General features: G+C 43.3%; 1 protein-coding gene and 1 pseudogene across 1 annotated transcript; one reads left to right on the forward strand and one right to left on the reverse strand.

Moving 5' to 3' along the window:
• Positions 1 to 533: 533 nt before the first annotated feature.
• LOC145501659 (uncharacterized) lies at positions 534 to 15,888 on the reverse strand. Its single transcript, XM_081481085.1, has 9 exons — positions 15,515 to 15,888; positions 14,384 to 14,522; positions 12,561 to 12,967; positions 11,177 to 11,287; positions 10,072 to 10,219; positions 9,098 to 9,255; positions 8,267 to 8,403; positions 7,660 to 7,723; positions 534 to 7,490 (listed from the first exon to the last, which is right to left on the reverse strand). The coding sequence occupies exons 1-9, from the start codon at positions 15,686 to 15,688 to the stop codon at positions 1,740 to 1,742; spliced, it is 7,089 nt and encodes a 2,362-aa protein (XP_081337211.1). The 5' UTR covers positions 15,689 to 15,888; the 3' UTR covers positions 534 to 1,739.
• On the forward strand, positions 13,198 to 13,830 carry LOC145500095 (uncharacterized; annotated as a pseudogene).
• Positions 15,889 to 16,468: the final 580 nt, after the last annotated feature.

Consider the following 16,468-nt stretch of genomic DNA (forward strand, 5'->3'; position numbering starts at 1 on the left):
CCCTAAGGAATAATGTCCTCTCTAGGGCAGGGTAGAGTAGGGTTCACTAAGAGTTCACTCTGGTTTTACCGGTATTCAGATCCTTTATTTCTTCCCGTGACTCCCCTCTGGCCTCGATAGAGCGTTTCACTGACGTGGCCAACAGCCATGCAAATTTATCGGCACAAAAGGAAGTCTTTACATAAGAAAAGATTTTAACTCCCGCAGGATTGGTTTGGGAGACCAACATGGCCGCTGTTTCATTGTTTGGGGACACCAATATGACTGCCATGACGTCAATGGCGTTTTCCTCAAATTCTACCTTTATGATACCACCTCAAAATTTCAAGAATTAAACATTCGCGTAAAATAAAATTAAAATCTGCCAGATAGATCTTTGTAAGTACAAATACAAAAGATAAAAGAAAAGTGATTAAAGAACAAAAATTTTATTTAACTGCAAATAGTTGTTACAGATTGTTTATTGCTAGGGCATGTCCGTTTAGGACTACAAAGAAAATGATATTTTGAACAAACTAATGAAAATCAAGACAAATGGGCGAAAAAATTCTGCACAGTAAAATAAAAAAGAAATCGTTAATTATTGAACGAAGTAAAAGTCAGAAAAAATATTTTTGAAAACAAAAAATGAGCCAATGTAACTTGACGATCAAGTTTCTTTTGCATGGATAGTGTATCAGTTCATTCAAGCCAGAAGATCTCCCGCAAGATAGTAATTGTCATTTTAATTAAAACATTCTTTTTAGAAATTTAATTCATTTTCCCCAGGGAACCGTCTGTTTCAAGGCAAACTCCATCCAAGGAATTCTTCACCGAAAGCCTCACCGAGGAGCGTCTAAGTTGCGAGGAAGTTGGGCTCGAGGAAGGTCTCTTTGGGGATTGGGACCTAACAGACGCGTCTCCACCTGCAGCGGTGACGTCTTCAAGCCATGCTGCGGACACCTTAGGTCTGAGGTCAGCGGCTTTATCACTGGATGAACTGAGTATGCTTGAATCTGACTGCGTAGCTCGCAGCCCAACAGAGTCTTGGGAAGGTGTGGCCCTTAAACGGGACCTTTTGGGAGAAGGAAGCTTCGGCGGGGGTCCCAAAGGAGGTGATGGGTTGATTCCGTAGACACAGGAGATGTCTTGGGCTGAGGTGGTGGTACCCCTGGGGAATCTTTCTATGGAGGACGCCGTCCTTGGAATGCCTGTGAAAGTGAAAAAAACAAAATCGATGATTAAAATACAATTCCGGTTAGCATCTTTAGGCCCTTTAGAGATGGAGCTATTAATCGAGCGGAACTATTTTTAATTCACTTCTGTGTGTTTAATTTCGTACCCTGGATCTCCAAATGGTCCAAACTTTCAGACACAAACTTAGCACGGACAATTTCTCTTAGATGATGTCGTTGTAAACAGAGCTCGGCTGTATTCCCTCCTCCAGCCCCTTGTTGATTAACACTGTCAAACATCAATGAAAGTTTTCAAATGCACGACAACTGACTTATTTGATGACTGTCAGTCATCAACTAGTATTTCATCAAACCAAAAGTGTGCCGAGGAAGAAAACTTCACAGGAAAGAATCGCTATGGGACAAACACTCAAAAGGTGTCCATGAAGTTATTAGGAGAGGTCAGGTTCTCTAGAACGTCGAGCTAAGAAAATGTTCAACCGGATTCCACCCGGAGTCACTGGTACATACGTCTTCGACTTGCTTTGCATCGTGGATTGCGTTTTAAGATTCAATTAAGAGCTACTAACCTGTGTTGAACTGTCTTCCAGAACTCTGGCGTGGCCTCCCTTCATCAGAAGATGAAACAGTTTGAACCATGAAGTCCACAGTTTCTATCACTGTCCTAGAAACCTTTCTCTCTCTTCCAAACCTCCTTGGCGCCTCAAAGTTCATCTCGCTGTCCCGCCTCAACCCTTCAAGCGGGTCCGAACCCGAAGGCCAGGAATTCTCTGGTCCTAAATTAGGCTCGTCAGTTGAATCTAACATTCTTTGTACGATATCATCAACTGTATCGTGGATGGATCGTGAAACGCTCACTTTTCTATAAGTGGGGTAGCCTTCAAAATCGTTTGCTTCTTTCTTGATTGTACTAGGACCCTGAAACCGCTTGCCATCCCCTTTCTTCCCGCAAAGGATCCCATCATCAGACGTAACACCCTCCAACTCGCTTTGGTCTTCACCTTCAGGTTTTTTCCTGGAAGGGAAGATTTCTTCGTCGACACCACTTCCCTTCAATGCCACCTTTTCACGAGAAGATCTTGGCAACTCTGCCATGAAAGGAGGCGCTTCCACCAGCGAAGATTTGACGCTCTTATTAGTGTCTAGTTGAGCAGGGAAGGTTCTTTGTGGCCCTGTTGAATCAATGTACTTTCTTGAGGCTGCAATGTCAGCGGTAGATGCCGGGCGTGTATCAGCTTCGGCTCCTTCAGGAGTCAATCTTTTGTCCTGGATAAGACGCTCTAGGCTATAATCAGCTCCCTTTAGGCTATTGTTAACTACCATGTGTTTCGCTTCCATAGATTCTCCACCCGTTTCATCTTTGTTCCCATCAGGGCGGTCACTCTCTTGTTGCTGGGAAACATCTGGTATTAGTGCTGTATCCTTCACAGATAGTTTGCTCCCATCAGTTTCAACTACCTTCTCAAGCTTTTGAGCTGAAGAAGTTGAATCTTGTAACAGCATTGCACCAGAATGCGATGGTCCTTTCAAAAGCGTTTTAGATATCTCAGTTGGTTCCGTTTTCATCGCATCCTGAGAATCTAGACAGTTTGCAGACTGATTTGGAGGCGTTCCGAGCACAATGTTGGGTGTTTTGGGCAAAGTGGAAACTACGTCATCAGGTTTGGTAACGGACGGAATGACCTTGTCCTGTGATGTATGCTGTACAGTCGCGGTTTGTTCGTCTAATGCACTGGGAGGTGTCACACCGTCATCATTCAGAACACTCACTATTGATTGAACAAATTCTGTTGATGTAGAAGATGCTGCTGTCTTTTCTGAAGAAACTGGAGAAGACGCCAGAGAATTTTCTTTGGACGCATGGAAAGAAAGTTCTGTTCCTCCGGCTACACCTAAAGATTCTGCAGCTTTTCCCACGGAAGCTCGTGAGGATAATGCTACGCTTTCCGCAGAATTACGGGGAGATTGAGTAACTTTTCCCTTGGAAACACGCGGAGACATTACGGTGTGCTCGGTGGACGCACGTGGAGACTGCATGACTTTCTCTTCAGAAGCACGATGGGATAATGCTGCGTTCTCGTTGGACGTGCGTGGAGACCGCGAAGATATTTCTTTGGAAACGCGTGGATACAAAGCAATTTTCTCGGTAGATGCACGTGGAGACGGAGTGATTTTTTGCTTCGAACCACTTGGAGAAAATGTGGTGTTCCCAGTAGTCGCACTTGGAGACTGCGTGATGTTTCTTTTAGAAATACTCGAAGCCGAAGCTGTGCTCTTGACAGACCCGCATGGGGACTGGTTGATCTTTCGTTTGGAAACACGTGGAGACAACACCGCGTTCTCGGTAGATGCGCGTGGAGACTGAGTGATATTTCTTTTGGAACCACGGGGAGGCAATGTTGCGTTCACAGCAGATACATGTGGAGACAGTAAGACCTCCTTCGATGTCTTTAAGGGGATAACTGCCCTTTCGCTCGAGGTACGGGGTGAAGATGTAATTATAGAGCTTGAAATTGGAGGAGATAGAACTGCCTTCTCTGTCGATTCACGTGGAGTCAGCGCCGCCTTCTCCAGCGACACTCGCGGAGACGCTTTTCCTTTTCCTAAAGACGCACGCGACGAGGGCGCCGTTTTCTCTGTAGAAACATTGGCGACCAGTTTAGAACTTTGACGTGACGATTGATTTGAAGACGGTGTGGGCTTGGGCAGTGTTGCTCTCTCTGTAGACTTACGCGTAGACAAATTTGCTTTCGTCAGTGAGCCACCTGGAGAGAGAATCACCTTTGTGTTTGAAGCACGATGTAAAGACGTTGAAGCTTTCGGAGCAACCGCCGTCACGTTATCCAAAGAATTCTGTCGGGAACGACCTTCCTTTTTACCCAGTGAGGTATTAGAATTCACTCTTACTTTACCCACTGAGGCACGGGGGGACTGCAAGGTTTTTTCTGTGGATGGCTTCGCAGACAGTTTGCCTGACTCCTTTGAAGTCTTAGGAGACGCCTTAGGCGATTTCTTGAGCTGCGGTGATGAGGTCCGTTTTGGATGTATTGACGTGCCTTTTAGTGAGCTTACACTTAACGAGCTGCCATAGATTTTGGAAGCAGAGCTACTTATTTCTGGCAAACGAGACGATGACTGCACTAGGAGATTCTTTGATTCTTTACGAGGATAACCTTCTTCAACACTTTCGCTGGCGACGCATGAGCCTTTAGGGGACAAGGATGGAAGACTTGTCACCGACGGAGTTGCCCTCTTCTGTTTCCACAAAACCTCATAGGACTCGACTCGGGCTGCGATGAGGAAACGCTCTAATGGGTTTAACTGTGGAAGGACAACATATGAATCGCTAGGGGAGATCTCGCAGCTGGCTATTTCTTCTCGTCTCTTAATGATATCATACACAGACACTTTTTTGTTTATAGAGGTCCCTTGTTCGTTGATGTCGATGTTTGAATCGGATGCCGAGCGCTGTGGTTGGCAAGATGTGACATCTTCGAAGTGACATTCTGGCCCAGGGTCGGATGAACGACGTCGAACGAGGCCACTTTCAGAGGTATTAGCAATGATTAAGTCGGTTGCCGATGGAATCTCCAATTCTTTCTCGAGTTCTTGGTTTTCTTGTGTGGCAACAGAGTCAGCACGACCCTTTCGGAAACGCGGAGTTGGAGGCCTATTCGCTGTACTCAAGAAGTCTGTTTCACGTGGAACATAGCTGTCCCGGCGAGGACGGAAAATTGTTTTGTTGCTGAAGTGCACGGAACGGCTTCTTCGGCGAGTGAATCGGGCATTACGTGGACTGCCATCAGCAACGGATTGACCAACAAAACACGCCTCACTAGCCATCCGTGTCTTTACAATGTCCATGGCGTTCTCCACAACATTGTTGACGATTTTTGAAGCTCTTAATACTAGGATTTCTCGCCGGTTACTATCGTTAACATATGTACTGTATTTCAGATCGGCTGCGCGAGCCTGATCATGCGTAAGGACTTCATATTGGTCTGGACCGTCAATGACCTCGACGTAGTATTCCGCTGCCCCAAGATTTCTCAATGCACCGTTGATAAGGCCTTCAACATAAGTAGTAACCTTCCAAAGCAAGGTGCCGGGATTAAGGTCACGGTCCGTTAATCGAATCTGATGGTGTTCATCGGCCGAACCAGCCATTACCCCGTCGGCCGATACACCCACACTCGATGACAGCTCAGTTGCGGCCTTGTAAATCTCCAAATCTAGATCCAGCGTCCCGGTGTCTCCTTGTAATGTGTCAATCAGGTTTTCAGCAGATATCATTGCATGGGTCGCCAAATAGCTTGTGGCCTCGTCCAACTCCAGACCGCCAATGAAACCACGATCAAAGAGCTCGCCTAAAGAAGCTCGAACAGACACTGTAGACACTTTCTCTGCAGCATTCAGCAGGCTTGCATCAGTACCAGCAATGTCCTGCAACGACATCTCGTCCTCGTGCAGTTTTGGAAAGGCTTTGGCGGCCGACGCAATTGCATTGCATGCAAGATCCCGAGCTGCCACTACAAGTCCTTCCTTCTCAAGTTTTTGCCGAAGGTTTCCAGAAGAATCCATTAGGGTTTTAGAAATGTCCAAGGCAGTGTGCTTGATGTTATCTTCCATCTGATTTGCCATACTGTACAGGCGTTCCAATGATGTTGATGCTGATTTCAGAGCATCCTTAGCAAGACTTTGTGCAGCTATCCACAAGTCGTGTTCGTGTCCATTTACACTTTCCAACGATTCGTTTGCAGAAGATAATGGATCTTCCAAGGAGCTCTCCGATGTTTCTGGTGATGTCAATGTTGGTCCCTCTTCTGGTTCACTCTTGATTCCGTACAACCTCTCTAATGATGCCTTTGCAGAGTTAATTACATCGTTCGCTAGCTTGCGGGTTGTTGCTGTCACATCCCATTCGTTTTTCTCCACGATATGCTCTAGGGATTGTGTTGCCGAATTCACAGCGGCTTCTGCAATGTCTTTTGCAACTTCATCTAGTCCTCGGAAAATTTGGTCGGCCTTTCCTTCAATTTCGGTTTCTGGTGCAACTTTTGTCCTGTAAATCCAACCGACAGATGCCTTTGCGGAATCCAATGCGTTGCTAGCCAATCCCTGTGCTGCTATTGCCAGATTACGATCGCTGCCCACAGAGTCTTTTTCCAAAGAACGTGCAGCTGACATAACTGCAGCGGCCGCAATTTCCCTCACAGCTTCGTCGTTGCGATCCTTTTCAACTTTTGCGACATACACGTTCTCCAAAGACTCCGTTGCCGCTCGTATGGCATCATTTGCAAGCCACTGCGCTGTCAAACTTTCAAAATCATCCTTTCTAGTGGATTCCTGTGGTAATCGCGCAGAAGGACTGATAACAGCTTTGGCGAGTTCTTTTACTGACTTCACCAGGCATTTACAAATTGCCTCAGAATGATCCTGATCTTCGTCTACCGTCTCAACGTTTACGCCATACAACCTCTCGAGGGAAGCTTTTGCGGCTGCAACTGCGTCAGCCGCTAGTGTTCGCGCTGCTATCACATCGTACCCATGCCTACTGGTGACTCTTTCCAATGATCTTGTAGCAGAAATAATAGCCGTAGCTGCAACTTCTTTCGCACACTTATCCAGGCTTGCCGATCGGATTGCATAAGACTCCATTTGCTTACCGGCGACGAGTTCAAACTTTACGCCGTATAACCGTTCTAACGATGCTTTCGCTGCATTCACAGCATCAACTGCGAGAGATTTCGCGGCAATCATTTCACGATTGTCTTTGTTGTACCGCATTGCTGATATAATAGCAGCCGCTAGGACGTTTTCTGCACATTCCGAAAGATCTTTAGAAGCTTCCTGAGTGGCTTTTTGAGCAGCCCTGTTAGTAGCAGCCGCTACAACTTCTTTGGCAGTCTTGCGAATGGTAACATACTCTCTAGCCTTTTCAATGGCGTTAGTCACGAACTCTCGAGCCTTACGCCTTATTCCCGCGTCTGAATACAGCAACAGTCCAGAGTCATCAAAAGCGAGAGATGCACCATCAATCACCTCAAGTATGTATTTCCGCACCTTTGCTTTTACGTCGCCATCGCTTGTCTGTTCATTGGCCAAGATGGCCTGAGCTGCGTTTACAATTCCCTGGACGTAATCGGGAATTTTCCTGTAGGTTTCCTGCCTCTCTTGGTGATCCAAAACTTCTTCAGCGTTTGATATTATGCCGAAAACGACGTAATGGACTCTCTCTCGCAAGGCAAACTCGGTCTCCAACCTTGACCACAGTTTCTCAAACCTGTCTAATTCTTCCATTTCTTCCTCTGCAACCTAGTTACAAAAGATCGCTTAGTTAGCAAAACCATCTAACTTGGAGCGCTTCTTGAAAAATCATATTGCCCGCAATCTAAACTTTGGTAACGACATTCATGTTGTAAGTTAATCATCTCAGTGGCAATATGTCTACTCTTCTGGAATCAGTGCTTCAAAAACAGCTCACCGATTCAAGCTGAACAGTTTGCGCAGTATCATCTCTGGGCATCCTCCCTGCGAAAACAACACCGCTGAAAAAAAAAAACAAACAAACAAGATAGTCACACCAGTGAGACGAGTTTATTGGAAAAAGCGCACGTGAGCGATGTATGTTAATACGTCATTTTGAGGGTTTCCCTTCCCCTCTTCGTTATTTATTGATACTGATGGGGGACATAATTGTTTGGAAGGGTCTGAATGGCCCTTGACGTCCAATACATGCCGACCCGTCTTACAAGAAGTCAGGTCACGATTACTCAAAATAGAAGCGAAGTCAGTTACCAGAAGTCAGGTTGCCAAGCCAGAGGTTGATCAGATTCGGATCATGACGACTCCATACAGCACAAACAAGATCCGACGTTCCAGCTACTAGCTAGTTACTAACTAGTTGGAATAATTGAGATCAAAGCACCTTTTCTTGACGCCTATTTAGCTTAGCTTGCAACCTACAACGGATGGGACTGGGGAAGTTAGAGAGGGAAAGGATCCGGCGAAATCTCTGGGCAAAATATCGAAATGTTTGCAATACCTCGGTGTTGTGTTGCGCAGCTCAACAATGCTACCTAGTGTATTACCTGTAAACTACGTTATCTTCGATTCCAAATTCACTCCGCAAGGAAGACTGTAAATCCCAAACGCTTGACAAACGAGACCTGCGTCTATTTCTGCGGTCCGCGTCGCTTTCTTTTCTTTGTTGCAAGCTTCTACGTCCCTGGAGAACACATGAGTAAAATAAGCGCTCCCAGATTAATTGATTTTGGGAGTTTCTGTCACCAGAAATGGCGGAAAGTCGCTGAGGGGGGCGAAGCTCAAGAGACTTAGAGTGACAAGAGGCGGTTGCATAAGCAGGATAGCATCAGCCCAGTGTAGGTTAACGTAGCATTCGTTTTTATCTAGCATACCCCTTTATTTTTTTCAACACTTAAATTATCGCTTATGAATTTTTCAACTCTGTCGTTTTGATTCGTTCGGACAAAGAATTTTCATTCTACAAGAAATCTTTATTACTGTGTCCTCGGACGTAACTCTAACATATAACCACTACGACGTCGAGAATGCAAATTACAAACGCGAGAAGTCACGCTAATTTCCACTTAGCGTAGCGATGATTCAGCAGATAGAGCCTTTGATTGGAAGCGCATACTAGCGCTCACGTTTACGTTGATGACCTAATCTTGCTCTAAAACGAAACATTTGCTTACTGCTGATGAACTAAAAAAACAACAGTTTTAAATGAAAAAGACCTTCGTAACTATGTATCAATTGTTGTAAATACCAACAAACAAATTTCCTTCTAAAATGATTAGTTTAATATCAGATTGCAAACGTGTTAAGGAAGAAAGCCTTACAGCGAAATAGAAAAATTAAAATGAAAGTTTGTCTTTAACTTGCCAAACCGCACCAACCTGCTGCAGGGGTCTCTCACGCATGCGTGCGTGTTTCTGTTTCCACCTGTCCAAGTCTCGCAGCTTCTTCTCTCTCATTTTCTCCAGGAAATTCTCAGCTTGTTGATGCTGTTTTTCCAGCGTGCTACGTCGCCTTTTCAAACACATGTCATGTTGCACTAAAAGGCAGACAAAATAGACACTTTGATTCGCTCGACCAGTTATTGTATCCAAAAGTTCGTTCCACAGTTGCATCAGCTGATTATAGAAGCATACAGCCCCATGCTTCCCGTAGATATCAGAATTCTTTATATACAGCAACTGGTTGAATGCTATAACCACTAAGCTTTGGGTAGAGATATGGTGGTGGGTAAGGCTACATAACCGGATTTAAATATACAGGGCCGGATTGTTCAAGGATCTATTAAGCTAACTCATGCAGGATTAGTGAGAATTTTGTTGTCAGTCTTGTAACTTTTCGGTGAGGTTTTCTGTTTATACATCTTTGTCCTTTAGTTTTAAGCTTGAGTAATCCACACAAAATATAAGAAGTGAAAACATTGTTATACAGGAAAAATTGATACTTCGGTTAAATTTTAATCCTCGGTTAGCGTTAGGCGCTTTCAAACAACCCGGGGCAGATGTCCCTCTAATTGCAGCCTCGTTGATCTCCCGATAACACCTGTGCAAGTTCGCCGCTCGTTTGGTCGGTTTCCGGCCGAAGAATCTCGCTGAACGGGAAAAAATATCTGGTACCAATCTCAAGGTACCCAAGTTAGTTGGATCATGGTGTCGGCGCAAAGCCGCAAGCCATGGATCATAACAGAAAGTGAACTCAGATAAAAGGAAACTGGGATTTTGCAGAGCACTCGTGACGCAGCTCAAGTTCTCTTAGGCGGTTTCTCGCTGGAGACGCTCTGACAATTTTCTCGAACTCTCTTAATTTCCATTATATGTCTATAAAAGCAGTATTACTTGACATAAATATTTGATACCTTGGCTTTTACGCCGTTGTTGCGCCACAATCGATGTTCTTCTCGCCACATTTCGTTCATGTTCCTGCCTTTCTTCTTCCTCTTGTTTTCGTTTCTCTTCCTGCCGAGCCAGTGACAGCGAGCAACGACGCTTCCAGTTCTCTTTCAACTGAAAAATTGGGATGTTACTTGGTACATCTTACAGTAGACATAAACCAAGCCATGTACCACAATACATGCTCCTATCAAACAGCCCTCACTCCTTATCATTGATGCTGTGTTTTGTGATGAGCGCCCCTGTTCCAACAAGCACCCTCATAGTATAAAATATATATAGAAATATTTGCTATGTGTGCACAACATCCAAAATCAGTCCTCCCAACACCGATTTTAGTTTAGGTTCACGTAGAGCAACGGATGATAAAGAGTACGAGAGTAAATGTCCCATATAGGCGTCAATCTCAAGGTAATCTCTATCAATATACTTTCTTGCAAGGCCTGTAGCTGTCCAGACACCGTTTGTTATTGGCTCACGAAACAATACATAAATGATCCAAACGATGCCCCGATCTCTCGAAACAATAGAAGCTACAGCTTATCAGAACCAATAAAAATACTGGTCTGAAACAGGTGCTGGACTACTCAGATTAACAGCCAGAGCCAGATTAATAACATTGAAATAGTTTTAACGCGTAGGTAATTTATGCAAAGGACACGATTATCAACGGCGACAAACAGACGCTCTCTCCGAATTTTTTATTTTGAGGAGGGTGGCTGTAACACAAGCTAGATTTGAAGATCATGTAAAGCATACTCATTTATTACAAGGGTTTTATACACGGTAATTCAAAGCAAAATTAAAGTGACCGGCTTTTAAACAAACAGACTTGGCAGAATGCAGTGGGTTACCTGCTTCGTCCCCACGCGTCCATGCTCGGTTTAGGCGCGGTGTGCGTAGAGTTATGGGACTGTTGCACTCGCTATAAAGTCGTATGCACTTCGCGCTTCGTGACCTAACCATCAAGCACCGCGCATCCAGTCACCGACAAAACGCAACGGGGCCTGAGGACCAGGCAGCTGGGTTCATAGGTTGTGTCAGATGACTTGAATACCAAATAACTTTTACCTTTTGTTCCTTCTCCTCGATCAAAGTTTGTCTCCTCTTTTTCAACAAATTTTCTCTCTCTTTGTCGGTAGAATTTCGTTTCACAAGAAGACGGATTTTGATTTTCTTCACCTAGAAAACAAAAAAGGTAATACGGTACCAAACATTACGATGACTTCAAATAGTGTATCTGTCACCATTTATACACGAAAGGAATTTTTCTTTCATCCTCAAGTGATCCGTGTGGACCTTTGCTTGGCACCTATTAAATGCATGGACGTTGTTGGGTTGTTTCCGTCATTGAATGAAACTGTGTCCTGTCTCTGTTTGAAAATTGACAAATGAAACTGTGAAGGCAAAATCCAACACTATTGAATAATCCGAAAAAAAAGTCAACCTTGGCTTTATCAATTAGTTTTGTAGTGATCGCAGTGGCGGATCTAGGGGATCTTTTGGGTAAAAAGAATCGCCGAAGGAAGAAAAGCCAGCTGGGTAAGTAAGAAAGAACGCCCCCTTCCCCACTTAGCTCAAGGTCTAGCTACCCCCTCCCCCCCCTATAGCTCAAGGTCTGGATCCGTCACTGGATCATCTCCCTTTGCGCTTTCATCGCTATTTCTCCCCTCCCCTCTTCCCCTCACAAAGAGAAGAATTCCATATTGATAATCGTATAGCTTAACAGCCAGAGAGTTTGAAGAGTGGGAGAGTCGATCCCCAAAAAGGTCTTATTTCCAAGGTAATCCCTCGCAATTTATTTTTAGGTCAAACCCTGGCTCGAAAATTCCAGAAGGATCCACAAATAGAAAATCCTGTGAAGTTAATTTTGCTCGCTCGCTCATTTCCATCCTCCACGAAAACATCCACGCAACGCTCGTGGCAACATCCGAGGGAGAACTGGGTACCATACTAAAAATAACTTGAGATAGATTACCATTCTCTTACTCTTCATCGTCTCTTGCTCCAGCCTCGTTACCAGAACTTTTCCCAGTCTCTAGGAGAAAAGCCCTGGGAACGAGGTTGCAAATGCTCTGAAGGGGTTTATAGTTTCTGATTAGCTGTTACTTACGTGCGAAAAAACAACCTATCAGGAAACACTTTAGAACTATGTCAGCTACGTCACGGTTTGCACGTCTTGAAAGTTTAGCTTCAAATTTTTCAGTCCGCGGTTTGTAATCCTAGTTAATCTTCCCCATCCTCAAGCATCCTTCTTCCCTTATAGTTTAATATTATCTATTTGGTGGTTTCTTTTTATCTTAGTAAACTATTATTTCAGGTTTCCTTTCATTTAAAGGTAATTCTGTACGTGGCCAAAATAACTCAAAATACCGTGACTGAGCTCATTTAACTGTTTCTAATTGCCTGTTTACTTAAATACTAAAGCTTTTTGTATCTAAAATTTCCTACGAACTTTTTCTTCTTCTTTGACTTTTTCCTCTTGCTTTGTAGCAAGGTTCTTCTCTCTTAAGCTCTCGTTTAGATCTCTTTCTCGTCTCTTTTCTTCTTCGTATTTTTCTCGCCTTTTTCGATCTATCTCTTGCAGTTTGAGATATTTTCGCCGATCTAACTCTCGGCGTTTAGCGCCACGTTCTTTTAAGTCTCTGGCTTTCTGCTCTCGCTCACGCACGATGCTGTAAAGTTCTTCGTCTCGGAGAAGCTGTTCACGGGCTTGTCTTTCTTTCCAGAGTTGTATTTCCATCTGCCGCTCTCTTCGGCGTTGCTGATGTACTCGATCCAGTTTCAGTTTTCTGAGCCACTGGCGGAACATGTTGAATTCAAGAAGCGTACATTTGACATAGCCACTATTCGTAATAAAACCTTTAAAGCAGAAAAGTAGAAACAAATTAAAACTGCAAATACAATGTAATCTTGATGTATAACTAACACTGAAGATACCAGAGATTTTGCAACTACCCTTTAACTACACATAAACATCTTTCGATACTATCCTCGGGTAAAAGTTTAGGCTGAATGTTGAAAAATAGCTTGGGCGGTCCAAAAGGCCTTGAACAACCCAAACATATCAACAAATAAACTTCTCTTGATAAACGTCTGGAGTAAATATTGACAGTAAGGTTACCAAAGCAAACCAAACTCTTGGCTTTCTGCGAAGAAATCTTGTCAACTGCCCTGAATCAATTAAAGAATTAGCTTATAAAGCACTAGTGAGACCTCATCTTGAATATGCAAGCCCGGTGTGGGATTCCTGGATTGACAAGCATATAAAGCAAATAGAAGATGTCCAACGGCGAGCTGCTAGATTTGTGAAGAACTGTTAGCAGCAAACACCTGGAACTGTTTCCAATTTACTTAACGATTTGGAATGGCCCTCCTTTCAAAACATAAAGCTATTCATGGTGAATCAGCATTAGAAATCCGATGCTATATCAAAAGTCGTAATTGTCAACTTCGATCTTTTCACAAAGACAAGTTCATCGAATTAACTCCGAACACAGAAAGCTATAGGAACTCATTTTATTGTAGAACTATTAGAGAATGGAACGCCTTACCTAACGATGTTTTAGATGTTAAAAAAAGTCAATTATTCAAGAATGCTCTTAGATTAGAATGATGACATTTCAATTAGGTTCTAATTTTTTAATCTTAATTAACTTTTCTTAGTAATCTTTTTAAATTATGTACATATTTTATTATATATTTTAAAGGTTTTTTACCCCCCACACCCCACCCTGCTTTTTATTTTTTTTTTTTATTTAACGTCTTGCAGTGATGGGAGCATGCCTCCCTTTGCAAGACCCCCATAATGTAGATGTACATGTAGATGTAGAAATGCGGACTCATTTTTGCTCCTGAATCATTGATACTGTGGAAAATTTGAATAGGATTGTAGACGATGGATTTGGAACATGCGCGCTACATGTTTTTGAATTTTAAAGTTACACCACACTTTAGGTTTTGCACCTACTGGTTCACAGCTCTCTGCGTTAAAATTCCGGTCTCTGTAGCATGAAGTGACTAGGAGTATTGCTCCTCCCCCCTGGATAGGATGCTAGTCCATCGCAGACTTACCCCGAGCATCCTGTCAGAATACGCCTCAATACTTCGCCGCTATACTCATTATCACTTTTGCGTGGAGAAAGGCACTGGGAGAGTAATAGCCCTGGTCAGGGCTTGAACCAGGACCGCTCGGTCCAGAGTCCACCCTGCTAACCATTACGCCACCGCGCCTCCCACGAAAACGAGACCAAAATCTTGAAACAACCGGTAAAGTACCTTTCTCGACAAGTCTTCGTCGCATGGCTTGATTCTGAAAGTATTCCTTTAAATGTGGATCGTGTAACACGTTGTAGCGTGGCGGGGGACTGTAAGGATCTGTCAGATCGAAATCTGCATCGGTTGGCATCTCTCGTAACTGCATGAAATGTAAAGGTAGAGGTCTGTTAACATATTGGAAGGGTTTTTACTTGAGTGTCCAAGTTATTGGTTTTGCATTACTACGCTACACGATTGGCTTAAAAAACTCTCGCCGCTTTTTATCCAATCAGAAGTAAAACCAAAACCAATCACAACACGCTCGCACACGTTTTCCCGCGCTTCTCGTCGTATTGTATTCACATATTTTTTACTGCTATGATTGGTTCACTGGACTTTCTGTGTCCTTTGTGATTGGCTTGAGTGATTACTTTGGTTTTGGTTTTACGACACTCAACTGAAAACCGCTGCATGACATTTCGAAGAGAGAAAAGAAATAATACAAAGTCCGCATGCCGCCGTCAATTTTAAAAGTACCCCGCCTCTCAAAATGAGCAAATCCCGCTCCAGCCGAAGTATAGTTTATCTTGCATCTCGCCATAAAAATGCCTGTCATCCTGCATCCCGCCTTCAATTTTACCCTCATCCCGCATCCCGCATCCCGACACACCTATGTTGGTCTGTAAAGCTGGAAGCTTCGAGTTGTTTTAAGCATGATAATTCCATCAACAAGCTACATGAACTTGAACAAAAATTCACATTAGTCACAATATACTTTCGGCGTCTTCCGTGTTGTTTTCGTGAAGCAGGGCAATTCAAATTGGAGTGGCTTGATTGCCGTCTATCAAATCAGTAAGCCAATCATGAATCGAAATGGAACTCGGACCACGAAAACAATGTCCATTTTTTTTTTCAAAAATTTTGTACCAGGAAAACTTCCTCTCTCGGCATCTTGGGCCTTTTGTGACTCAAAGTAATTAAACGTACTTTCGGGCCTAGTCTTCAATTTCCTTTTCAAAGTGCTGTCTGGAAAACTACAGCAAAAGGCCACCAACCCTGAGCGACGTGCTTCATCACTGCGCTTTCCGAAATAAATACGAAAGACGCTAAAAATTCGGATGACATTTGAATCTTTCCTCATAAATATCTCACCTTTTGCGAGAGACAAGTTGTACAGAATGTTATTGAGCGCTGCGATCCGGGAATCAACGGAAACTTGCTGCTCAAGCTCATTAAATCTTCCTGCATGATACACTCTGGATTAAATTCCAGCACGTTGGAGCTGTTCGCGCGAGCCACAGAAAACATATAAGCCATGGCGTCCATATTGAAACGAGCGGTGTTAAAATCTCTGTCCTTCACGACTTAAATTTTCTTCTTTATCTCTCTTTCACTGTGTTAGACTATCCATGAAGAGTTTTTCGAGACTGAGTTACGTGAAGTACGTCATAATAAATAAATTAGTGACGAAGCGAGAGATTTGCGCGCGGAAATGCGAAAGCGTGCGCGAAAAGTTAATGTTGTTCTAGAATCTTTCCCACTGCTGTTTTTATTGTTGCTTATTGAAGCTGGACTAACAAAACTGTGGTAGAATAAAAGCACTTTGCAGGAAAATAGTAAATATCGTCTGCACATTGAAGAAAATTGCAAGTAGTGGTGGCTGGCAGCTTTGCGGGAAATGACAGAACATGAAATTTGCTGCGAAAACGTTTTGAGTTTCATGTTTTATATAACTCAACCGCATTTCACCCAAGTACTCAAATTCTATTAGAAATGAATTTCTAGGTTTTATTTAACTTGGAGGGACGTTTTTTTAAATTAAATAATGTCACAGATTCACCCTTGACACCACTATAGCTTTTCCCAATACAAGTACAGTAAAATCCCGTATAAAAGAACAAGTGGATTAAGAACACTCAGGCTGAAATTTGGTCCAAAAAGTACCATAGACATAAGAACACATTCAGCCTGAAAGATGAAAATTGTTCTTATATAACAAAAAAATTGGCTGCCAGTTAGATTATAATAACCTACTAGGGTACAGTACTAAGTACGGTACTAAGTAGATCAATATAAATTATGTGTTATCCATTAATTAATTAAAAT

This window comes from Orbicella franksi, chromosome 10, assembly GCF_964199315.1.
Source record: "Orbicella franksi chromosome 10, jaOrbFran1.1, whole genome shotgun sequence".
NCBI lineage: Eukaryota > Metazoa > Cnidaria > Anthozoa > Scleractinia > Merulinidae > Orbicella > Orbicella franksi.

Coding starts and splice junctions, on each gene's coding strand:
- LOC145501659 (XM_081481085.1), bottom strand. CDS start 15,688: ATGGACGCCATGGCTTATATGTTTTCTGTGGCTCGCGCGAACAGCTCC. Junction 8,404..9,097: donor GTGAGAGACCCCTGCAGCAG/GTTGGTGCGGTT, acceptor TGTGTTCTCCAG/GGACGTAGAAGCTTGCAACA. Junction 7,491..7,659: donor AAACTGTTCAGCTTGAATCG/GTGAGCTGTTTT, acceptor TTTTGTAACTAG/GTTGCAGAGGAAGAAATGGA.